The sequence below is a fragment of the Sinocyclocheilus rhinocerous genome, unplaced genomic scaffold (genome assembly GCF_001515625.1).
Source record: "Sinocyclocheilus rhinocerous isolate Xijiao unplaced genomic scaffold, SAMN03320098_v1.1 scaffold5497, whole genome shotgun sequence".
Lineage (NCBI taxonomy): Eukaryota > Metazoa > Chordata > Actinopteri > Cypriniformes > Cyprinidae > Sinocyclocheilus > Sinocyclocheilus rhinocerous.
This window is the reverse complement of record NW_015648695.1, coordinates 34,349-59,664: the sequence shown is the minus strand read 5'-3', so window position 1 is coordinate 59,664 and position 25,316 is coordinate 34,349. Positions and strand designations below refer to the sequence as shown.

At 35.6% G+C, this 25,316-nt stretch overlaps 1 protein-coding gene across 1 annotated transcript in view; it reads left to right on the top strand.

Annotated features, from left to right (window-relative positions):
- The window catches only part of LOC107710204 (vacuolar protein sorting-associated protein 8 homolog), a gene marked incomplete at its 3' end in the record, with an annotated part of 94,487 nt that overhangs the window by 44,839 nt on the left and 24,332 nt on the right, over positions 1 to 25,316 (top strand). The window contains exons 22-36 of the mRNA XM_016514944.1: positions 3,002 to 3,224; positions 3,309 to 3,398; positions 8,655 to 8,706; positions 9,614 to 9,656; positions 9,737 to 9,809; positions 11,585 to 11,704; positions 11,839 to 11,910; positions 12,975 to 13,094; positions 13,496 to 13,552; positions 13,637 to 13,719; positions 15,114 to 15,198; positions 15,285 to 15,383; positions 17,410 to 17,499; positions 18,357 to 18,403; positions 24,337 to 24,487. Coding sequence (XP_016370430.1) covers positions 3,002 to 3,224; positions 3,309 to 3,398; positions 8,655 to 8,706; positions 9,614 to 9,656; positions 9,737 to 9,809; positions 11,585 to 11,704; positions 11,839 to 11,910; positions 12,975 to 13,094; positions 13,496 to 13,552; positions 13,637 to 13,719; positions 15,114 to 15,198; positions 15,285 to 15,383; positions 17,410 to 17,499; positions 18,357 to 18,403; positions 24,337 to 24,487 — 1,405 coding nt within the window. The remainder of the gene's footprint in view (positions 1 to 3,001; positions 3,225 to 3,308; positions 3,399 to 8,654; positions 8,707 to 9,613; positions 9,657 to 9,736; positions 9,810 to 11,584; positions 11,705 to 11,838; positions 11,911 to 12,974; positions 13,095 to 13,495; positions 13,553 to 13,636; positions 13,720 to 15,113; positions 15,199 to 15,284; positions 15,384 to 17,409; positions 17,500 to 18,356; positions 18,404 to 24,336; positions 24,488 to 25,316) is intronic.

Here is a 25,316-nt window from a genome sequence, read left to right as displayed (position 1 = left end):
GTCGGCTTGCTAAAACTGCTCCAGAGAGTCCGTATAGTAGAACCTGTTGAGCTCCTCCGTCCCCTCGGCAGCCAGATGTGGAGGAAAGTCCGGCCCAAGGCCCTCACTCACTGAATCCGTGAGAACCGGTAGAGGGCTGGGTTCCATATGTAGAGGCCTAAGTGGTTCCCATATATGTAAAGTCCACGGTATAGCCTCAGAGCCCGTGTTTCCCCGGCAGACTTCTGCCATTTCCATGAGAGTTACGATCACCTCTAATCTTCCATATGCACCGAAATGAATGTTCATATGTGTACGTGCTTCCGAAATTTCCGTCAGGAAGGATGGGGCTTCCACAACGTTCCTGTTCCAAGTGGAACGGGTACGTTTTCCTAGTGTTATCCAATCTCACTGAGTGGGTAGTGCTATGTCAACAGTGACTGGTCTTCTTGTTGCGAGTCCCGGCCTACACCACAAAGGGGCGCAGGCGGCTCGCACAGGACACTGGAAGGGGCAGCATCCATGGCGCTTTGGTAGGGATCTCAATTCGTCGGTCACCGACGTGACTCGGAGTGACCGACTGAAATATTTAAATATTTCAAAATTTTACATTCATATATATTCACAGCCTTTATACTCAAGCTTTACAGTCCCACTGCCTAGAGCTGCTATCATGCTGTATCCACAGAGACTTTAATCCCTGTCATCACTTCCTGCTTTCTGGTAGAGTTCTGTTCCTCTCTCACACTTTAGGTGCTTGTGACACTGTCGCATCAGTAACTGATAAGCTCTTATCACAGTAGGTTTGTTTTTAAATGTACATCCAGTTAATCCGCAGTGATGTTTTTTTGTGTTTGGTATTTGCTTGCAGCTTTTAAAATAATGCCGTTTATACAGACTTTGAATTTTAGTGTTGTGTGATATTCTCTGTTTTTGAATCAGATATTAATTGTTAAATTTCATAATTCAGTGATATACAGATGGAGAATACTATGAGATTTTATGTCAGTTTTCAAATCTGTCACTAATGCATTATAATGAAGGATGTGTATAGTTTGTATGTGCATTTTAAGACTGCTTTGTTCTGTTATTGTACTTTGATCAGGGAGCTCGCCAATAGCATGTGACAGACCTCTGCACTAGAGAGACTAGCTGCCCATGTGCTTTATGCATGACACTTGACTTTAAAATTATCTATATAAACTGATCATTTGTGGTTTATTTTTGAAAGTGGAATTTTTGCTGACATTTGTAGACTGAAGGTGGGTGAAAACCTCATATGATTTTTGCATTTCTTTTGTATTTAAAATGTTTAGGTCATGTGCCTTCTTTTGTGTTTTGTACTTAATGGGCTTGTCCAAATACCCATTGCAGTCTTTGCACTTAACCACTTGTCTACTCACGTGATGTATTTCCTGTGTTTGGCCCAAGAGTTCAAGTGGGCATGAAGACCACAAGTGTGTGCAGAATTTTTCATTGCCCGATGGGACACACTTGTTTACAAGTGTATTTACAGAGCTTTATTTTGATTTTCAGTACTTTACATTTTAAATTAAATTTTTTAATTAAACTTTAATAAACAGTTTAATTTGTGGTGCTTCTAATGAAGTGATAAAAAGCAGTTGGACATGTACAAAACACACATACTCATCATTACACCAATAAAATGTGCAACACTTTGTTTTATTACTATTATTTATTATTATTAATATTTAACTTACACTGAGATCTCGGCAATCAAAATTTATTTACAGAACATGCATTAAGGGTACTGCGCTTTGGCGTTTTTTTAGACCTGGGACATTTTTGCTCACTTACTTCCTGTTGTGTGCACATGCTCTCAAGTGGCCAAGAACGCAAGTGTGGGTATTTAGACGGACCCATTGTTTTTGCATTGAATGCAAAAATATCCACCCACTGTCTCATTGGCCTTGGTTATGGAAGTATTTTTCCCATTCACTTTGTCAGTAGGTGTTTCAAGAGTAAAGAGTTTTAAGACATGAACCAAATTAATGAGCTCAGCGATGAATCAAAGCACTACAACCTTTAATTCCAAGCAAAAAATATTTGAAAATCTGAGAAAAAAAGACAAGACTGCACAATTATTCAATTCAATCTTTTGTAAGTGAATGAACTAATGAACACACTGTGAAAAAATGATGGCATAATATAAAATATCTTCTCCAAATTATTAATTATTATTGAATTAAAGTGCTCATGAATTCATAAAATGTTAACATAGTTGAAGTTTATAACAAAATTTCAAATGTGTAGAAGTATATAAGTTAGGGCTGCAACAACTAATCAATAAAAACTGGTAGTGAAAATATTGGACAATGAATAACACATATGGACAAAAAAGCTCTTGAAAAAATGCAGAGAACACATAGTGGGCTGCTGTGGGATTAGTACCTAAATTGTCCTAAAGATGAGAATGCTTTATATTAAGAGCTTATAACAAACTCATAAGCATATAGTTAGCATGGTTTACTGTCAGCTGATTTAATAGGTGTGTTTTTAAAGTATTTAAGACATGCTTTCCCCAGCACATGACCAACATTTTTATAGTTATAATATCCTTATCTGTAAAAGTTAGAAAGTAATGCGATTTAATGCAGCAAAGTCTCGACAGCTTCACAGACTACACTGAACGAATGACAGAGCGCTGTTGTATGAGAGCAGTATCTCTAAAGGGACTACTGTAATAGGGTATAAAAATTTATATGTCCAGATTATCATTGCCCTATAAAGTTCTTTCAGTATGTTTGTTTTGCTATAGTACCACAAATGTCTGAGCACAGGAGCAATAAACAATACTTGGATAAAAAATAACAAATATATTGAAACACTACAGGTGTGGTCAAGTTAGTGAAACTTTTTGCAGGCAAAAACAAAAAGCGAAACAAAAAAACAATCGATAAACCACGTAGAGGGCAACCAAGCAGCTTTTTGTTGGTCAATGCAATAAATTTCAGTCCAACAAATCTAATCTCATTTTTAAAACAATCTCTCTTCTGCTCAGGGACCTACTGTTTAACCAGATCTACCCTCGGCTGGTGGAGAACTCAGTGGCCAGGGGTGTGTTTCTGGAGAGTCTGGAGCCTTACATTCTGAGCGAGAGGATTGGTTGTCTGACTGCACCCGTCATGAGAGACCTCCTCAGCTACTTCCAGGAGAACGGCATGATGGATAGTGTGGAGGGATGCCTGGTCCATATGGACATCACCAATCTGGACATACAGCAGGTGTGTATGTGCGAACTCTTCATAGCAGCAGCTCTTCATCATCTGTATTGCTTAAGTCAGCATATGTCTACTGGATGTTTGTAGGTGGTGCAGATGTGCTGGGATAACCAGCTGTATGATGCCATGATCTACGTCTTCAACAGTGGCATGAATGACTACATCAGCCCCATGGAGGTATGATAGTGTGCTCAATCAATGTTTGTGTTATTGTGTTAAGATTTTAAAACACTAGGCTTGCTTCATACACTTGCCGACTTTGTGAATGGTTACAGAGATGATCTGGGCATCATGCACTAAACGACTGAAGATCACACAATACCAGAGTTTTCCAGTCATTCTGAACTTAACAGACTCATAGAAACTTGCTAGAAGATGCATGATGAGAAAAAACGAGCCAAGCACATTCAGATCTGGTCTTGGTGGGCAGACATGTTCGGTCTGGCCTGTACAGGCTACAGCATGAGTTGGAAGTGAGTGACTTTAGGTCTGTTAAAGGGATAGTTCACCCAAAATTAACATTTTGTCATCATTTACTCACCCTGGCCCACCAACTCTTTGATTAGTATTTTTTTCCATACTATGGAAGTCAATGGGGACCAAGAACTGTTTGGTTCCTCAAAAATTCTTCAAAATATCTTCTTTTGTGTTCAACATAAGAAAGAAACTTATACAGGTTTGGAACGACATGAGGGTGAGTAAATGGTGACAAAAGTTTCATTTTTGGGAGGACTATTCCTTTAAATCTGTTCACCTGAGAGTGAAATCATTGCATCATTTACTCACTCTAATAACGTTCCAAACAGATCACTGACAAGCTACACAAAATCGCGTTCAAAAAATCACAGGCGATTCATTGCCGATTATGAACGCGATTTTATGTAAGCTTGTCAGTGAACTACGGCTCTGTGTAGTAAATGCCGCTCCATCTGAAAGCACGTGCTGGAGATTTACTACTAACCACAGGAGCGGCTTTACTGACGAGATGCGCATGAAAATCGCATTCGATTTTTTGCACAGCCCTACCTTCAGTTGTTACGCTTTCAAATTTCATGCCATTTGTAATTTCACAGTATTTTCACCTCCTAACTTACTACACTTGTGAAGTCACAATTCTATATTGGTACAATTTACTCAGGCCGATGACATTTTTTGTATGACATTAAAATTATTTTTAGATTAATTGTACATAGTTTAAGCAAAACAATTGTGATTATTTCTGAGAACTATTTGACTGCAGGCAGACATACATTATTAATACAGTACAAATATTTGGAGCGTCCCTTATTCTGCCCCTTATTTTCTTAAAGAACAAACACTTATTTTCTACAAGAATACAAGAATAAACACTATTTTCTTAAAGAATAAAAGATAAAGAATCACAATTGTCCCTTATTTTCCATTTCTGAAGTTAATTGGCAACCCTAATGATGACGTAATTATCTTTTGACTCCCCTGACAGCGGCACCTTGCTCAAAAAAAAAAAAAACGTCAGTTGTTGGAGATATGCGAGCAAAAAATAATAGATGAAAAATGGATAATAGAAAGCGCAAAGGTGGCACTGAAAAGGCCAGTAAAAAAAATTAAAAAATAAGTGGGCCGGTCTATGCCATGAAACTCCAGGGCTGAAAATGAGTCCCACTCCGGCCCTGTTTGGGAGTAACACTTATTTATTTTTCAGTAAAATCAGTGTAATATATTTTATAATAGTGTGTTGTGTGTGTGTGTGTGTGTGTGTGTCTGTGAGTGTGTGTAAGTGAGTGTGTGTTTGAGTGTGTGTGTCTGTTTTGTATTCTTGATGTTTTAGTGTGTAACCCCTTCCTTGGTGTCTGTTTTGACTGCATTTTTGGCTGAATTATTGATTTTATTTCATGCATTTGCAGAAACATGCTTTGAGTTACAGTCACACTGGTTCATATATGTGTCTGTGGGGGGTGGGCGGAGTGTCTATTTTGCACTCTTGATATTTTAGAGTGTCACTCCTTTATTGCTGTGCACTCTTTTTCTACATCGGGAATGATTTGTAGATTGTACACACAAAAAATTCTCAGTATTTTCGTATTTTTGCGTATTTCCCATTCATTTCCAATGGCGGTCATTTTTGACCGCGAACAACACAAGTGTGACTATTTTTTTTAACGACCATTTAGCTTTTTCGAATCAAGTCCACAATTTTTTTTGTGGTCACATAGTGACTGCCATAAAAGTCACCAAGTTTCCAATGAAGTATTTTTTTCAAATTCAAAACATTTTTTTTTTTCAGTCTAAAATGACCGAACAACACCAGAGGGTTAAAAGCTCAGTCCACCAAAACTGTTGGTGTTTTGGTGATTTTGGAATTTCTTAGAATTTCTTATTTTTGGAAAGTTCAAGAAGAGATAGTAAAAGAAATCTACTGAAGTCAACTGAAGAGACACAATCGCTTTACTGGATGAACAGATTTAATTTAATCTTGTATTTTACATATAAACATGATCAACGCGCATAAATTGAGCACATCCACTATGGTCAACAGAAGCTTGATGCATGTGAACAAACCTCAAACACAAAGCTCAAACATGCTTGCGTAACACATGAGAACAAGCCTCATCGGTTCTTGTGTGTCAAACAATCATGTTTGAACTTCTGTTTATCATATTTGAACTAACCCTGAGTGTAAAGCACATCATACATTATCATATGTCGCTATGATATGTCTTCTAAAATCAGCTGAAAATATTATTTATTTTCTCTGTCTTTCAACTGGATGGAATCATGGACTGAAGCTAAAATATCTGTGCCCATCATACATTATAACTCCCAACTGTCCAAAATCTGAAGACTGGCTCTGACAGCTAGCGTTGACTTGTCTAGACTGTAAATTGGGTCAAAAGCAATGTGTTAATTTTGTCAGCTATTTTAAATTTTAGCCTTAAGCCCTATTCGGACGGTAATTGTTTCTCAGGGGGACATAAGTGATTTTCACCATTTACAGGGGGTAGTTGGTGATTTTAATGTCCGAATCCACATCTTCGGAGAGTTTTCGCGAAGAAATCGATTCAAAATTCAGTGTTTAAAAGCTTTTTGAGCACTCCCGAACACCGTAAGGTAAAGTTGTAGCCTACTTCAGTGTAATTTGCATACATATTTAGCCTATTTCTGAAATGCTGGAAAGTATTTAAAATAACAATATTTCATGACTGCTCCACCACAGCGACTGGGAGCAGAAAGAGAAGAAAAGCACGTAAACATTCGAAATGGGTCTTTATTGTGGCAGCAAAAGGTATGCAATACAATTTTAAAATGTGTATTATAAACAGATATATATCGCGTATAATTATATACAACTATAGCTCGTCTTTGAGTATTTGTAATTCGTTACTTCACACCCCTGAATTTAAGGTACATTTAGAACAGATAAAAATGTGCGATTAAGTTGCAATTAATCACGAGTTAACTCATGACAACCATGCGATTAATCGCAATTAAATATTTTAATCGATTAACAGCCCTAATTATTATTAATTAACCGTACAGCAGTATTAATTTTGGCCATTTTTTATTTAGTCTTAATCTTACTCAAATGTACCTTTTAGTTATCATATTTAGTTAACCTTGTCCTGTTTTTGGTTAGTCAAGTTTAAGTCAATGAAATGTATGATCATTTTAGTCAGGTTTGAGTCAAATCTTAGTCACATTTTCGTCATGCTGTATAATAGTTAAATTGATCAAAATTATTTTTTCTCAAAATTATAATCGTAATGATTGTTGTCATTTGAGAAATGTACTTTTGCATTTCAGGTATTGCACTTTAACCAGTAAGCACAAATCAGTAGAATGTGGAGACATAAATGGCGTATTTTTCCTCATCTAGTGTACTGATTTATTAAAGGCTTTTTATTATATAAATTAATACCAAAGAATTATGCAATCTCTGTCTACATTAAGAAAACTGCTAAAACAAACGAAAAAATATTATAACAGTGAAATTCCAAGTAATTCCACTAATTCCAAATGGCAATAGCCTATTTCTCTATTAAAACACCAGCGGTTGAGTAAGTGCATTTATTCAGCAACCACAATCGCAAACAATATATTCGAGATCTCATGACAGAACACAGACCGGCTGAATTACACTTTCATTTAGATCGCTAAACTCCAGCTTGTTTTTCACTGTTTTCAGATCATCATCGGTGGCGCTTCCGCAATGAGGAGCGAGCGCGTGCACATATTTGCCAGATTGCTTAAAATAAGCAAAACACCGGGCAGAAAATGGATCCTTGTAACAGCGAAGCTCTGATTCTGGGATTAGAACTCTTGATATCTGGCAACCGCATTCATGAAAGCTCGCGTAGTAGAGGCGTGTAGAGCAGTCCACAATAACATTTTGCTTTCCTTTTTTGACGAAAATAAAAAGAGGTTTTTGGTTAAGTTTTTATTTTTTGATTACATTTTAGTCTCGTCTTATTTCTTCAACGAAATTGCATGTTGATATAGTATAATTAGCATATATTGACCTTATTGTCGTCTCGTCTTCATCTCAACTTAGTCATGGGAAAAAATCTCGTCAACGAACATTTTTCGTCATAGTTTCCGTTAACGAAATGAACACTAGTCGAAAGCTGGGCAAAAGTCACGCATTCCAGCTTTTAAATGTTAATTTTTTTTTCATTCACGCACTGATAGTATAAATGCCACACAAAGCAGAAACCACTCAATTGAACCTGGTAAGCCTTTGGGGACACATCAAGGGTGTGTGTGTGCACATTTTTGATCCACACGTGTGTTTTTCCCATAAAGTGTGGGGTTTTTTTTAGTGTGTGTTTCTCACTAAGCTAGAAAAAAGATGAAAGCCTTGTTGTCAGGGGAATCTTTTGAACCCCAGATGAAAGGCGACTGAGAAAGGGATTCATTTGTTTCATGGCCAGAATGTCACACGCATACACACTGACCAAACACAACAGCCGCTCTGCTGTAGTGCGTGTTGTGCTGGATTATGTGACCATGTCTTGCATGTGCTGCTGTGAGTCTGGAGGGGGAGAGTAGACTACAGTGCTGGATATAGTACATCTTTAGCACAATATGATAAACTCTCTCAACATGCTGTATATTTATGTGTGTTTGCTGAAAATAAAAATGAGATTGTCTTAAGAGTTAAAAGTCAAGATGAAATCAAAAGAGAGTATATTTACTGTCTTTTTCTGGTCGTATCATGAGCAATCTTCCAGAGGGGGAAAAAAAATTCAAATTGTGACGACTTGCTGTCTCTGAAGTGACTTTCCTTAATAGCTTACATTTATTTATTTGCTGGTTGTTAGAAAATAGCTAAGTAGTTATGAAGCCAAGATGAAGTGTTAAAATTATTTACTATTTTAAATTAGTTCTGTTACTAATGTTCATGTTCACTTGTAACAAATAGTAAAAATGAACTGCTTCTGTTTCCTGGTTTTTCAGAAACTCTTTCAGGCAATTGGTCCTCCTCTCCGTGAAGGAAAGCCTCTCACAGGTAGAACAGAGAACCAGCAAATATAAAACAACACATGCAACATGCATCAGGATACTCAGCTAAACTAGAGGAGCAGGCAGAAACTATTCCAGAAAATGTCTGTTTTTTTTTTATTGTGCATTATAAATTGTAAGGCGGCATGTTTAATTGAAATAAAACATGAATTGTTTTATTGCGATATGACTTTTATCAAAAAATATGTTTATCAACAAAAGAGAAGCTTTAAGGGCTCCCTGCAGTTTTCTATCAAAATAAAAGTTCAGTGGTTTAACATTTGAAAATGAAGAAATTTAGACATTATTAGTATTATAATTTTACAGTTGTAATGTAAAATTAAATTATTATTATTTTTCTTGAATACTCAAGCTTGGCTATTTTTTATAGTGAAATTTTAGTAATATTTCTTGTTTAGTATAGTTTGTATTTGTATTTAAAATAAATAAATAAAAATCTATAGCAATATTGATATATAATCACAAGATTGTGACCAAATTGTTAAGCCCTACAATCACAACAAGCCTAGATTGTTTTAAAAATTACACAGTTTTTATTGCATTGCAAATCCTAAAAGATGCATATGAGTTCTGATTTTTTTTTTTTTTTTTTGGATTTAACTCAAAATGGATAACTCAAACTTTCTTTTGCACATTGTCAGACTTAACATGTTTCACAAGAGATACTCAGCAAAGAATGAAAAGACAAAAAATGCCAGCCAACCCCAACCCCCAAAATGTACAAAATCTGCTTAATAACAATGTTATTAATAGATAATGAATAGATAATAACAGTGTAAATGCCACTGATTTCTGACTGCTGAAGTAGAATGGTTTTCATTCCTGAAATCTGGTCAGCTAATGCTAAACTAAAGTGCACATAATCACATTTTCCCATTTGTTTCCTTCCTCAGATGAGCATGTTGTGATGGGAAATAAACTGCTGGTGTACATCAGGTGAGGTGACTTTCTGCATAAGTACTGCACTCATACATAGTTGCGTGCCATTACACACCTGTTTCCTTCTCCTCTGCCAGCTGTTGTTTGGCAGGACGGGCCTATCCGTTAGGTGACATTCCTGAAGATCTGGTCCCTCAGGTGAAAAACCAGGTAAGAAGTCTGATTAAACCCAGATTGCAGAGAATGTGTTTTGTTTGGTTAGCAGTCAAATTGTCATGTTCCATACAGCTCAACACCGTAACACTCATGTCTGTTTTGTTTGTATGGGTCTGTATGAGTCACGCCACTCTTTCTCCCTCAGTTATATATAGCACAAGTGTGTGTTTAGTATTCTCTGCAGTTTGCTCTCAGCAGGGCTTTTAGAGGGATTTTCTCTTTGTTGCCCATTCAGAGTGCTCAAGTGATTCGTTCTGGGATGGACAACCTCCAGAGGAACTTAAATACGGACATGGATAACACACACACAACCTAAAGCTACTCTTACACACACACATTGAGTGCTGTCACACTCTATAGGTTTGAGTGAAAAGCATGACAGACAGGGTTGTTTACTCCAATGATGTGTAGAGATGATCTGTACTGAAACAAGACAGAATGTTCTCGGCTAAATCAAGGAGAGTGTGGAAGACTTGAACTTGAAAAGTGGTGTGTATTGACGTCTTTCCATGGTTGAAACAGAATACTTTCTGATGTACACTCATGTTTATCTTGTGCCATAATACGAGTCCCTCAGTTGTCCTCAGTGTGAAAAGATGGAACTCAAAATCATACAGTCATTGTTGGAAAGGGTTAAAATACACAAAAATGCTGGAAAACCAAAGAATTTGTGGGACCTGAAGGGTTTTTCTGAAGAACATCATATGACCCCTTTAACATTTTGCAGATTCTGAAATGGGTATGTAAACTTTTGACCTCAACTGTACATTAAAATATTTTACATTAAAAAAAAACGGAACAAAAAAGCAGTACTGAAAAAAAAGGGATAGGCCTTTTTCAAAGTATGACAACACGGGTAACATAGTGACTCACTGACCAATAAAATGTACTGTATGTAGCCTACACATGCACACATATATATGCTTGTGTATGTATTTATATGCGTTTATACATATATGTATTTTTAACAGTGTGTAATGTATGTTTTACAGCAGGGAGTAAATTGTATCAAGTGGTGTATCATCTTTTGGGCCTTAAGGTGTCATGTTCAAAGGGACACATGTGCACAGAGAGACTCCTGTTCCTCTTTGATCCTTCACTGCAATGACACATATCCACACATTCCCATGCAGTCACACACACGACATCACATCTGCAGGTCCAAATCCTTCCTGAAATAAAACCTCCTCCCTGCTGTAAAACACAACATTGGCATTGCAAAGATGAGCACCTCCAAATGATGCTCAATTACCTCCCTTTATGTGTGTGTGAATGGGAGATAATGGCTAATCTTTTGGTCTGTGCTGCTCTCTCTCACACACACACACACACACGCTAGCAGGAAAGTGTACCACCTGGTCACCATGGCAACTAGTCAGCCCTGTACTGTACTCCGATGATAATGGGTTGAATTTTGATTTAGTTATTGTGTAGAGGGATTGGTCCACGAGCACATACCTGCAGAATATATGAGATAGATTCAGATTTTACAATGGCTTTTTTACTTGAATGCTATATATAAAAGTTAATTATTAGTTATTATTAGTGTTTTAAAAGAATAACATTAAGTAAGTGTTCGATGACAGCAAAGGTAATCTTAAAAAATAAAAAGTCATTGAAAAGCAATGCTGTGCAATTTATATTGTATCTCTGAATGCGTTTCAGGTGTTTAACATTAAGTAAGTGTTCGATGACAGCAAAGGTAATCTTAAAAAGTCATTGAAAAGCAATGCTGTGCAATTTATATTGTATCTCTGAATGCGTTCCAGGTGTTTGAGTTTCTCATTCGTCTGCACTCGGTGGAGGCTGCACAGGAAGAGGAAGTGTATCCATACATTCGAACTCTTCTGCACTTCGACACTCGAGAGTTCCTCAACGTCCTGGCGCTGGTGTGCATCAGCTAATCCATAAATCAATATGTATTACTAAAATCATCAGTGCTCTACTAATGTGTTATACATGTAGAGTGTAGTTCGTCTGCCCTTTAATCAGATCTGAATATTAATATCTCCTTGCCTCACAGACATTTGAGGACTTCAAGAATGACAAACAGGCTCTGGAGTATCAGCAAAGGATTGTGGACATTTTACTGAAGGTGACAGAAACATATTTCTCACTGTCTTTTGCATACAAATCTCATACACACACGCACACACTTACATACGAATGCTCACCCAGCTTAGACAGATTCTTCACTCTGTCATTGGAATGTAAATCATGCGAATGGGATAATTTTATCTGCTGGAGAACCGGCTCAGTCCTGCAGTCTTCCTCCCCCTCCTCATCACAGCTCATTCAAGAGCCTTCAGCAGCTCAAATCAACATCCGCACACTCTCCCTTTCTCTCCATCTGTAATCATTTGTTCATTCATAAAAAACAGAGAGCACTACCTTGGCCCCCATGGTATCCCACATAACTCCACCAAATATCCAGCAGAAATAAAATGCTTATCATTCAGAAAATTAAGCACGTTTTACCATACTTGAATCCATTTCACAGAATTCAACAATCACAAATGTAGAAAATGCAAAAAAGCCCCGTCTTTTAGAAGTTCTGCTTAGATTAATTTTCCATAAAGTTTCAAAATCCCTTGAACTTAGAAAGCCTGGTTCAATGTTTGTGAGGTAAGATAATGCCACAAACAAGAGTCTTAACTACTTTAAAAAAAAATTATAATAAAAATTGGAGTAGGATTTACTTGATAAAAGCTAGGAAAAGCATGTTTTCAAGTAAAGGAATACACTCAATTCTTAAGTTAACTTTTTGTTTGTAAAATTTTCTTAAGTAACGCTAAAAATACTAGAATTTTAATGCTAATGCTTATCTTTTTTTTTTTTTAATGTAGGTATTATTGTTCATGAGTAATGCTTACTTTTAAGTATTTTTAAGTATATGTAAGTAGTAGTTATAAGTATCGAGTGTGCACAATGAACATTATCAATAAGTCAATAATTAGAACCTGCACCACAACTTTAGAAACTCAAATATTCACTACAGATGTTACTGAATCGCCTTATAATTGAATATTGCACCACTTATCATAATCTCAATCCTTAAGTAAAATTTCCTAAATCACAGAAGAATAACTTTCGTTGGACATTTTTCACTCTGTATATATACAGACACTAACAAATTCCCTGTGTGTGCGCACTTTTCAGGTTATGGTGGACAATTCTGACTTCACCCCGTCTCAGGTCGGCTGTCTTTTCACCTTCCTGGCACGACAACTTGCCAAACCTGATAATACCCTCTTTGTTAACCGGAAGCTGTTTGACCAGGTGACGTGACTGTCTGCTTCTTTCACAGTCCATTTGTCAGTCCCTCACCTTTTCCATTTGCACTATGCTGTCATTTTTTAAATCCGAGCTATAATGGTTAAAGCAAGAGAATATTTCTAGGAAGGTGTTAGTGCTGGTAAAGACAATTAGCAGCTTCTGTAAAAATAGCTCTCCCGCATTAGAAGCTCTATGCTTGTTTTTCTGCATGTTAAAGAGTTCAGGATTTTGCACCCTACGTTGGGGCCTGTTCTTAATTAGATTGCATCAATTTAAAACCAGTCTGGAAGCTTTTCAGCTACCGACAGGGAAGCTGACAGTTGTGATTTTAGAATTATTCTGCCTTTCCTATATGAAAATATGTTTTGTTGAAGTGTCTTTATCTGTTGCTCATTCTTTTGCAGGTTCTAGAGTTTCTATGCAGTCCAGATGATGACTCTAGACATACAGAAAGACAGCAGGTAGGAACACAAAAACCAGCTTGAAACCATCTTTAATATGTGAAAACATTGATTGATTGAACATATGATCTTCACATGTGTCAGGTTCTGCTGGAGCTGCTGCAGGTTGGTGGCGTGGTCCAGTTTGATGAAGGGCATCTCCTTGACCTTGCAGAGAAGACGGAATTGTAAGATATCTTCCAATCAGAACGCAGAACAGATTTGCTTCATCCACCAAACAAATATACAGCTGAAGTCCTTGAACTTCATAGTCAAAACAAGATTTATTTGTGGAACGATAAGATCATCCATCTTCTACAGTACAACATGAACCATTCATAGATCATAGCAAATCATAATTTATAACGGTCGGGCATATTATTTGAGGAGACATATATTTAATTATTCTCTGGAAATGTGGTTGATAAATTAGATTTACCTTGTAGAGTCAACTCACTAATATGCACCTTAATTAGGTTACTGTTATAGAACATTTCTGTTACAGAATTGTAAAATGTTAACATAAATATCTAACTAATAATACAACATAATTTCTAACTAACATAAATGTTAGTTAGATATTTTCTTGTAAAAATGGCATAAGAAAAAGTTTGCATAGATGAGCATCATGAAACCTGTCAAAAACACGCCCAGATCATATTTCACCCTGGAATCAAAAGAAAGAAATATGAAATCATATTTTACTTAAATAAAATTATGCATAAATAATAAAGACTGTGTAATATGCATTGTTACAAACGGTAAAATAAATGCTGATCTTTTTGATCATTCTTTTTTGATCATCACAGAATCCTAAAAAACAGTTTCCACAAAAATATGAAGCAGTTTTCAACACTGATGATAATAAGAAATGTTTCTTGAGCAGCGAATCAGCATATTAGAATGACTTCTGAAGGATCATGTGACACTGAAGACTGGAGTAATTATGCTAAAATTTCAGCTTTGTGTCACAGGTATTAATTACATTTGAACATATATTCTCAGAGAAAACAGTTTCAATTTCAAATTGTAATATTTCTTAACATTTATGTATTTACTGTATTTTTTTTATCAAATATTGTAAATGCAGCCTTGGTGAGCAGAAGAGACTTGCAAAGTTTCAAAAACATGAAAAATCTTACCAATCCCAACTTTTGAATGGTAGTGTATATGGTTGTATTTGTTGCACTGCCTTTAATTTTCGCTGGTTTAAAATAAACTAACTTTGTTTTGTAGTATTTCTTCCCTTGTATTACAGTAAAACATTGTATTAAAGTGCTGAGAACTACCTTTAACGATAAAGGGGTGAAAATGTGGTTAACTGTGCTGAAATGTAGAAAAAAAATGTAATGGTTCAAAAAATAGTTGCATGGTAAGTACCAAGGAAACACAGTGATCCACTCTAAGCAAGCCGTCAAAAGCTAGAAGGTTAAATCAATGATAAATCTAACAACTTCTGTTGAACGCATTATATTGATTTCCTCAAGGAGAGGAAGACATTGAAAATCTACTGAAGAGCTAACCTTTTTGTTGTTATTATTACTTATTAGTCAATGTTGTCATTTTGTTTTCGTTCTTTCAGTTATCAGATCTGCGAGTTTATGTATGAAAAAAAGCACCTTTACGACAAAATTGTTGACTGCTACCTGAAAGACCCTTTGAGAAAGGTACTCGGCTTTAATCCCTCCATTTCACTCTTTTCTTTCCTGTCACTCCTGTTATTCCTGTACTAAATCTTTATCTCGAACTCCAGGAGGAGCTCTTCAACTACATTCATAACATCCTGTCCATGCCAGGCTACAGCTCAGAGGAGAAACAGTTGGTGTCGGTCAAAGCCCTTCAACACATCAAGGTGAGTCAAACAAGGCTTCAAATGCTTTGTCCCCTAGAGCACACTCCAGGTAGAGAGAAAGCTCATTTCAGACCCTAATCTCAGACCCTTCTCTCTCTCTCATCTTGTTCACTCAATGATCTTTGTCCAAATGACTTACTCTGATTGTTAAAATATAGCGCTCTAAGAATCAGTCAGTGCCACTGCATTATTTGTGACTGCCTTTCAGTTGAGTCTGGGTTTAAAAACGTACGTTTGTTATATAACCCTAAAATGTTCCACCTTCAAGTTGTGGTTCACGTGTCTTTTTGCTTTGAAATCTTTACTGATTTTTATAAAGTAAATGTAAGAATAATATTGTTAATAATATTTCAAGATGAACAGGAACACTTACTGGGCTATAGCAACTTAGGTTTACTTGATTATCATACATAATTTTTTAGGGGAAAAAAATGAAATGTTCAAATGTGAGTATCAAGAATGGCTTTTGAGGAATGTTTATTTGTTCATCTCTCAGTCTCAGTCATCACTGTATTGCATTGCAATGCAATATATGTTTGAAACTACAGAGCTTTGATTATAAAAGTAAGCATTAAAATATTATCTTACTAAGACATATTATTGGGAGATCTGATATTTATACCATTTTATGCAAGTAGTCTTTACTGATATAAAGCTCTCATTGGTTTACAATCTGCAGAATTTAATCTTCATTTTTGGTCATATAAATGTCAGCATCTGTGCAAAATTGCAAATTTATCGTAATAAATATCAGCATCTGCACCATTTTTCTCAGTTTGAGCTTATGAATAAAATTGAGCTGTTTTTTCCCCTCCATAATCTTACTATATCAAGCTATATGAGCCGTAAGACTGATGTATAAAATTTGATGCTCAACCAATAACACATGCACTACCAGTCAAAGGTTTTTGAACAGTAAGATTTTTAATGTTTTTAAAGAAGTCTCTTCTGCTCACCGAGCCTGCATTTATTTGATCCAAAGTACAGCAAAAACAGTATACATTTTTATAAAATATTTGTAACACTATTTGAATATATTTTAAAATGTAATTTATTCCTGTGATTTCAAAGCTGAATTTTTAGCATCATTACGCCAGTCTTCAGTTTCACATGATCCTACAGAAATCATTCTAATATGCTGATTTGCTGCTCAAAAATAATGTATTATTGTTATTATTATGTTGAAAACAGCAGAGTAGAATTTTTTTCAGGTTTCTTTGATGAATGGAAAGTTCAGAAGAACAGCATTTATCTGAAAGAGAAATCTTTTGTAACATTATAAATGTCTTTATCATCACTTTTGATCAATTTAAAGCATCCTTGCTAAAAAAAAGTATTAATTTCTATCCCCCCCCCACCCCAAAAAAAATTATACTGACTCCAAGTTTTTGAATGGTATAGTGTATAATTTTACAAAAGCTTTTTATTTTAAATAAATGCTGATATTTGGGTCTTTCTATTCATCAAATAATCCTGAAAAAATGTACTCAACTGTTATATAAAATATGTGACACTGAAGACTGGAGTAATGATGCTGAAAATTCAGCTTTGAAATCACAGGAAAAAATTACATTTTAAAATATATTTAAATAGAAAACTGTTATTTTAAATGGTAAAAAATCTTTCAAAATTTTACTTTTTTTTTTGCTGTACTTTGGATCAAATAAATACAGGCTCGGTGAGCAGAAGAGACTTCTTTAAAAAACATAAAAAATCTTACTGTTCAAAAACTTTTGACTTGTAGTGTATATATAAAGAAATTGTTTTTGTTAGACTGTTACTTCATATGTCAGGCTTTACAGGGTTGTAAAAAGCATACCGAAATTCTGAAATTCACATTATATTTATTTTGATGAAGCGTTTAATTCAAATTGTTATTCCAACAATATTATTTGTAATAAAAAAGAATGGAAAAATGTTTTTACTAGTAGACCTTAGGACCCAACTAATACTAAGAAAATACTCCTCTGGTGGATTGGCTGATGTTATGAATGCTCACTGGTATGTCATTGTTTCTCTGTTGCAGGATCTGGTCAGCATTAACTCAGCTAAGACAGCAGAGCTAGTTGCAGTGCACTTTGCAGACAAGGTGCAGCCTATCATCACATCTCTGCAGGTATGCCGCATTGCCGTATGTCAGCGCTCTCTCTCTGTTGACTTGATGTTGGCTTGACACACATAGTCTATCTTCCAAAAGGCTGGACTGTTAAGAAAAGTGTTTCTAAAGGACCCTGTCAGTGTTTGATTCTCCGTTTTTGTGTGTGTAAATATATGTGTTGCATTGTCTGGGCTCCTATTCACTCATCTTAAGATAGTGTCAGTGAATGTGTGTGAGAAGGAAGAGGACCCCCTGAGGCGCGTGTGTGTGTGTGTGTGTATCAGTAAATGGATTAGGCTCTATCTGCAGTGCTGTGTGTAATTGGGTTTGCGTTATCTCGCGCACACTGTCAGAAAGGTGCTAATTGAAAAGCCTGCTTGTGCAAACATATGTGCCGATGAGAAGAAGATATGAGGGAAATGGGGAGAAAATAAACAAGTGTTAAGGGATTTTTTTTTTCACAGTGAAAGACTAGTGTGAGAATAACATTAATGCTGATTTAATGATGTGTAGTTCATTAAAGTCTGGAGCATTTGATAAATTAACGACGACAAGAACACTAGTGGTCAAACTGAGCAGATTTTTACTAGCACGAGCCAGACCCATAACATCATGCTCTCAGGATTTAATCATTTTATGTCAATGGAGGTGAAAAATGGTGTTCTGCTTACAAACTTACAGTTATCTCAAATAAAGTACAAAGGAAAATGCCAGGCACAGTATCCGGCTGTAGTATTTGAGCAATTGAACAAGAATTGCAATACATTGCAGTACATTGCGATTTGACATTGAAGATGTCAAAGTTATAATTTCACATGACTGCAGTCCGTTTGAAAGAGAACTATATTTTGATGTTGAACTCTCTGTGTCTGTAGGACGACTATTTGGCGTTCCAGTTTCTGAAGTGCCTCCTGAACCCCAGGTAATAATAGCAGCACCCACTTCTGCAGTTTTGGTTCATTTTACGTGCCTGCTGTCTGTGTTGTGCTGTTTTTTGTAATGGTGTGAATGGTGTGCAGTTAAAGTTTCACACCTCATAGATCTCTCTCCAGGGCAAGCAGAGAAACACTATCACTTTTTACCATTCATTCTCTTTTGGTTTCCTTACCATCCACGCAAACCTATAAAAAAGGCAGGTCAACTGTAAATACTGGCCATAAAAATGATTTACTTAAACAACACTACCAAAATTTTAGAATAATTATTCGAAATTTTAGTTTTCTACATATCAAGGCTGCATTTATTTGATTAAAAATACAGTAAAAAGTTTAAATATTTTTCTGTTGTAATAGATTTTAAAATAGAATTTATTCTTGTTGTGCAAAATTGAATTTTCAGCAGCAATTACTCCAGTCTTCAGTGTCACATGATCCTTAAGAAATCATTCTGATATGTTGCTCAAATATTATCAATTATTATTGGTTCTCCATAATGGTTCTTATTATTATCAATGTTTAAAAGAGTTTATGCTGCTTAATATTTTTGTGGAAAAAATTATATATATTTTTTAGGATTCTTTGATGAATAGAAAGAAAAAAAGGCATCTATTTGAACCTGTTGCCTAAAAGTATTAATATATTTTTATTTATTTATTTTTTAATCTTACCCAACTGGATGGTTGTTGAAAATTCAACTTTGCATCACAGTAATACATTTAATTTTACAATATATTCAAACAGGAAACTGTAATTTTAAAGTGTAATAATATTTCACAATATTGCTTTCTTTACTATATTTTTGTTCAAATAAATTCAGCCTTGGTAAGCAGAAGAGACTTCTTTCAAAAACATTTTTTAAAAAAATTACAAATTTTGAATGGTATTGTATATATTTTTGTCCCTACATCTGTTAATGAGATACACATGAGAACTAGACTGTGAGGGATCTAGAAGTAGAGACCATTCAGTATATAGTATTGTTGTGCATCTGGGTGTTATTGTTTCAGTCTGAATTATATCAAACTTTGCATATAAATGTTCTTATTGAAAATACCAGAGGACTAGGGCTGATATAATACATTGCGGTAAAAAGGCTGCATCTTATTTGTTTCAAAATATGTAATCTATACATTAGGGCTTGCAGTGTAAATGTAGCTAAGCAGACCTGCACTGTCTATTTTGTCATTAATATTAATCAGACAACAATATTGCTCATGTAAAAGCATTTATTAGTGAGCAGGTGCAGTCCTCCGTCAAAATAACAGCCATCTCTGTCACCATCTATTTCTGTCTTAAGCATTGTTCCTTCATCTCTTTTCTCATATGACCTCTCCCACACATACATTTATCTAGACCTAGTATTTCATTCGCTTGTACACTGTATATTGTCCTGGAGTCCATTAAGCCCAGTCCCCACATTTTAGTTTGTGTCTTTCTTCTGCTGCCCTTGGCAAACAGGACTCAAGGATTAAGAGCAGTATCTGTAGTGAGTTTTGTACATGCTGCTGTTGACAGCCTGTAGTTATAAAAACGAGAGGAGGACAGTCTGTCAGTACAGTGGTCTTTACCCAGCTGAACTGAGGATAACAGAGAGATCAGACCTTCTTGCAATTTTGCATTGCATTCTTCTTGCATTTTACTGTGAGATTTTCTGATTGGATGACTGGTGGAGAAAAGCGATTAATTAGTTTTAATCTGAAGGAAATTTTTCTGGTGGACAATAACATCTGTAGAAAAATCCCATAACCTCTAAAGACCATGATGTTAGGAATGCATGATACGTTGCTAGCACATCATGGATCAGCCGATATCAGATTTTTTTTTTTTACTTGTACATCATTTTCCATATTTTTACTTGTACACTGTAAAAAATGTATTTGATTTAATAAGCAAATCTCAAAAAAGTATTTTTCTTACTGTACATTAGTACATTAGTTCACATGTTGTGATGCTTAAATTCATTTGTAGGCTTCTAAAAAGTTTAATATAGTTTTCACTGTTTTTTTTTTTTAAATCACTTGATTTAAATACAATATCATTTTAATATAGGTATTTTTTTTTGGAAACAATTTAGGGTAACACTGTAGGGACCAATTCTCAGTATTAACTAGTTGCTTATTAGCATGCCTATTAATAACATATTGGCTGTTTATTAGTAATATTATAAATCACATATTCTACATCCCTAATCCCACCCAATACCTAAACGTAACAAACTACCTTACTAACTATTAATAAGCAGCAAATTAGGAGTTTATTGAGGCAAAAGTCGTACCTAATTATTTGTTAATAGTGAGAATTGAACCTTTAATGTGACCCATTTTTGATTAGGGAACACTATTCAGTATTAACTAGTTGCTTATTAACATGCATATTACTAGCATGTTGGCTGTATATTAGTACTTGTAAAAGCACATATTAATGCTTTATTTCGCATGACCATATTCTAGGTCTCTTAACCTAAACAAAACTACTATAACAACTGCCTTTCTATCAAAAATCAGCAAATTGGGAGTTTATTGAGGTAAAACTAATTTTTAGTAAAAACAAACAAACAAAAAGTCAATATTGAAAGCTAGCGTTTATGTCTGCCTCCCTTTGAGTGCAATGCCAACATCTCAACCGATGGGGAAAAAAAAGTTTCCACCCTACTTTTTGATTTCGTTGTACTTTATATGTTTCACAATATAGAAGAAATGATATGTCATTCATTCTGTTTCACTGCAACTTTAACTTTAGCCAGTAAGAAGCTTGCTAAAACCCATCCAGAACACCTTTGCAAGTGCGTAGCAACACCCTCTGCGTTTCTTACGTTATTACTGAAAATGTTTTAAAAAATCTATATTTGGATTGTTACACATTCACCTCGGCCCAGATTCACAGTTGTTTTAGTTTCAGACACAGTCACACATCAGTGCTTGCTCATTTCCACATCATGGCAGACCCTCAGAGCTACAACGCTGCTTTTGCTGTAGCTGACCTGTGGTGCCCTTTATGGGACACATGGCACCTCAGGGCCAAAACTCATCTATGGAAGAACATCTGAATTTACTCTGTCCTCCCCGTGTGACCGCTGTCTCCTCTCAGGCCAAGCCTCAAAGCGCGTTTCACCTAACAATCTTCCTGTCCTTAGCAACCTCCCATCTCAATTTGTCACAGAGCCTCATCTTGGACTACATAGTTGAGTTCATTTAGGGTAGTTTGTATAAATAAAAACCTCCTTGTAGTGATGAAGTCAGACACAGCAGTCAGACTTCACTGTAAAAATAACTCATCTGTGACTATACCGGAGAGCGGCGGAAGCTGTGACATTTTTTTCTTAAGATTTACTTCCTCTTGGAAAGACGAAATTAGAACACAATAAAACTAATTCTCTGTAAAGTGTAATTGGAAAGTATTTAACACAGCCTTAGAAATATGACTTCTGAAAAATGGTTTGGTTGAATCATTGATTTAGGACAATATGTAAACGATTTACATTTCAAATCAAAATTTGATCCTAAATGAGGAAAAAACTACTCCAAAGCCAGCATGTGGGGTAAAAAAAAAAGATTAAATAATTAATGGCAATTCTTTATCCAGACTTTGACGTGTTTTTCTTTTTTTTTCCCTTTGGCAATTCACCAACATGTATGATATTCTGTATATTAGTATACATGGATTAGTTTGCTATGACGCAAAAATGTACTTTACCAGCCATGAGAGATTTGGTTCTGTGACAGAAATATGCAAAGTTGCTACATTACATGGTGACACCCTTCTATATCTTAAAGAGATAGTTGCCGATAAAATGAAAAGTCTATTATTGTTTACCCATCCCCATATAATTCCAAAAAGTATTGATTTTTGGTTCTATGGAATAAAAATATATATGTCTCAATATCTTTGATACTCAATTAGCTTTACAATAAAAGTCAAAAAAGATGTTTTGGACCCCATTAACTTGCATGGTAAGGGCACAAACTTTCTTGAAAATATTTTGTGTTTCATAGAAAGAAGGTCATGCAGATTTGGAACAACATGAGGGTGATTAAACGAAGACAACATTTTTTTGCCAAACTATTTTTTTAATCTATACTACTGATTTATTCTCCAGTATTTAAAAAACAAACCGCATTCGCTGTCACTTGGATAGGAAAACACCTAGCAGTATTCTGCATTATTTTGTTGTAGTTCAACTGTGTACTTTCAGAATCCGCCATTTTTATGTTCTGTATGATTTTGACCACTTCATATACTTCATATCATCATTATTCTCATATGCCTCATAGTTTTATGACAGAGTTTTACCAGAGTAGAAGAGTACGTCTCACATGAGGATGTGTTCTTTCACACATGCCTCATGCAGCAGGAGCTGATGGTGGCTGATTGGGCTTTGATTTGAGAGCTTGGCTATGATTGAGGTCTGAGAAAACCACTCTACATGATAACTTGATTGAGAGAGAAAGAGAGCAAGAGGGGGATGCACAAATGACGCATGGCTTCCGTTTGGAGCTCTGTGAAAAGGAATTTCTTTTCCTCAGGAGAGACAGACAGTCTTAGGAGTGGATGGCTTGGCCTAAAACACATATATATTTGACAGTATGTATATAGGATATTTATATATAGTTTTGGATCAGATTTGTAATGTTTTTAAATAAGTTTCTTATGCTAATCAAGGCTGCATTTATTTAATCAATAATACAGAAAAAAACAGTAATATTGTGAAATATTATTGCAATTTAAAATGAGAGTTTTCTATTTTAATATACTTTAAAATATAATTTATTCCTGTGATGCAAATCTGAAATCTCATTAGCTGTTAAGGGCTTTTCACACTGAAAGCGAAAATTGAATCGATGACGCTTTTGAATCGGCACATTCGGCATATTCAAGCCAGTGGTCTTAAACATCAGTTCACAGAAGTTGGCTTTGAAGGACTGTTGAAGGACTGCCTTGAGTAGGCTGCTCTTATGTGCTGTGTGTAGTAAGTCTGGAAAGTAATGCTCACAGCTATAGTCTGATGATCCAAATAAATAATCATGTTTATTAAAAACAACTTTTTTTCTGATAGTGTTTTGTGACGCTTTCCTCTAGTCCAGAGGTCCCCAACCACCGGGTCGCGACCCACTACCGGGCCGTTAAAGAATTGCTACCGGGTCGCAAGAATGTTTTGGGAAAGATGTGTATAGATATGACACTCTGTTATTTATTTATGTTAATGATTGTTCTAATTATTCTGTATTTTTTTTGTATGCGATTGGTATGGAGTAGCAATTTGACAATTTCATGTTAAATAAGTAAATGAAAGATTGCTCTGATCTGTCACATATTAGGGGTTAAACGGATCGCAGTTGATCCGTAATACGTACGGATGAGACCCTACCGTTCGGCACGCATGTGATTCGCAGATTAATTTGCCAATTTACATGTGCAAGCAATTTTAAACCACAAGAAGAAGAAACGAAAGAGAGCTCAATTCGTTACTCACGCGCTGTTCTCGCACACAATCAAAGCACGCACAAGCATATAGACATGTTTCAGACAGCGCGGAAATACTGAGTTGCATAGCCTGTACATACACATAAAATTAGCCTATGTCAAAAACCCTTCACGGCATTGTCATTCTCTGTGCTTTAAATAATTTTTTTCTTGCTTATCCGAAAAAATTGTCCGGTCAGTGTGACTAAAAAAACCCCACAATATAATGCATTGAACCACTATATAATGCTATTATAATACTATATAATAGCCTAATATATATTATTATATATTAATCCAGCCATATATTATTATTATTATATATTAATCCAGTGTCCAGCCGGTCCGCGAGAATATTTTCCAAACGTAACCGGTCCGTGGTGTAAAAAAGGTTGGAGACCCCTGCTCTAGTCTACATTCATTTCACATGATTTATGGTTTTCTTTTTCTGTAACAGCTCCAGAGAGAGTCTGAATCCTCAGACTGTCTTGAAGTTGGGTCCAGATCTTCATGAGCTCTTAGTGGACCTACTGTGCCAGTTCAGTCCTCAGCAGGTCATCGCCTTCCTTAAGACCTCTCAGGACTACCGACTGGAGGAGGCCATTCAGGTATAAATCAATGAACCTCATACACATATATTGACTGTTGGTGCCTTATGGTCTGCTGCCTTCATATAGACAGCTGCATTATGTGGCATTGAAAGCTCTACAAATCGCCTTCACTTTGTATGTTTCTATCCATCATCAGTCCATTTTTTCTTTTAATATTTGAGATAATTTGTTGATGCTTTTAGCTACCAAAAAGAGGCTGGATGATTGTGTACCTGACATTTTTCATTAAGTGTTTTTGTGGCTTGAATAAATTCTATGTGTTATATGTAGAAAGAACATACAGTTAGGTCCATATATATTTGGACACTAACATAATTTTAATAATTTCGGCTCTGTACCACCAGAATAGCATTAAAATGAAACAATCAAGATGAAATTGAAGTGCAGACTTTAAACTTTTGTTCAAGGGGTTGAACAAAAATATAACATAAAAAGCTTAGGAATTACAACCATTTTTATACACAGTCCCCCCATTTTCTATCCAATTCCCATACAATGTAATTGGACAAATAAATATAATCATAAGAAAAAATTTCATTTTTAATATTTTGTTGAGAATCCTTTGAAAGTCTGGAACTCATGGACATCAGAGACTGGGTTTCCTCCTTTGTGATGCTTTGCCAGGCCTTTGCTGCAGCTAACTTCAGTTATTGTTTTTTTATGGGTCTTTCTGCCTTTAGTTTTGTCTTCAGCAAGTGAAATGCATGCTCAATCAGGTTGAAATCAGGAGATTGACTTGGCCATTGCAGAATAATCCACTTCAAAAACTCCTGGGTTGCTTTTGCTATATGTTTTGGGTCATCGTCCATTTGTACTATGAAGCGCC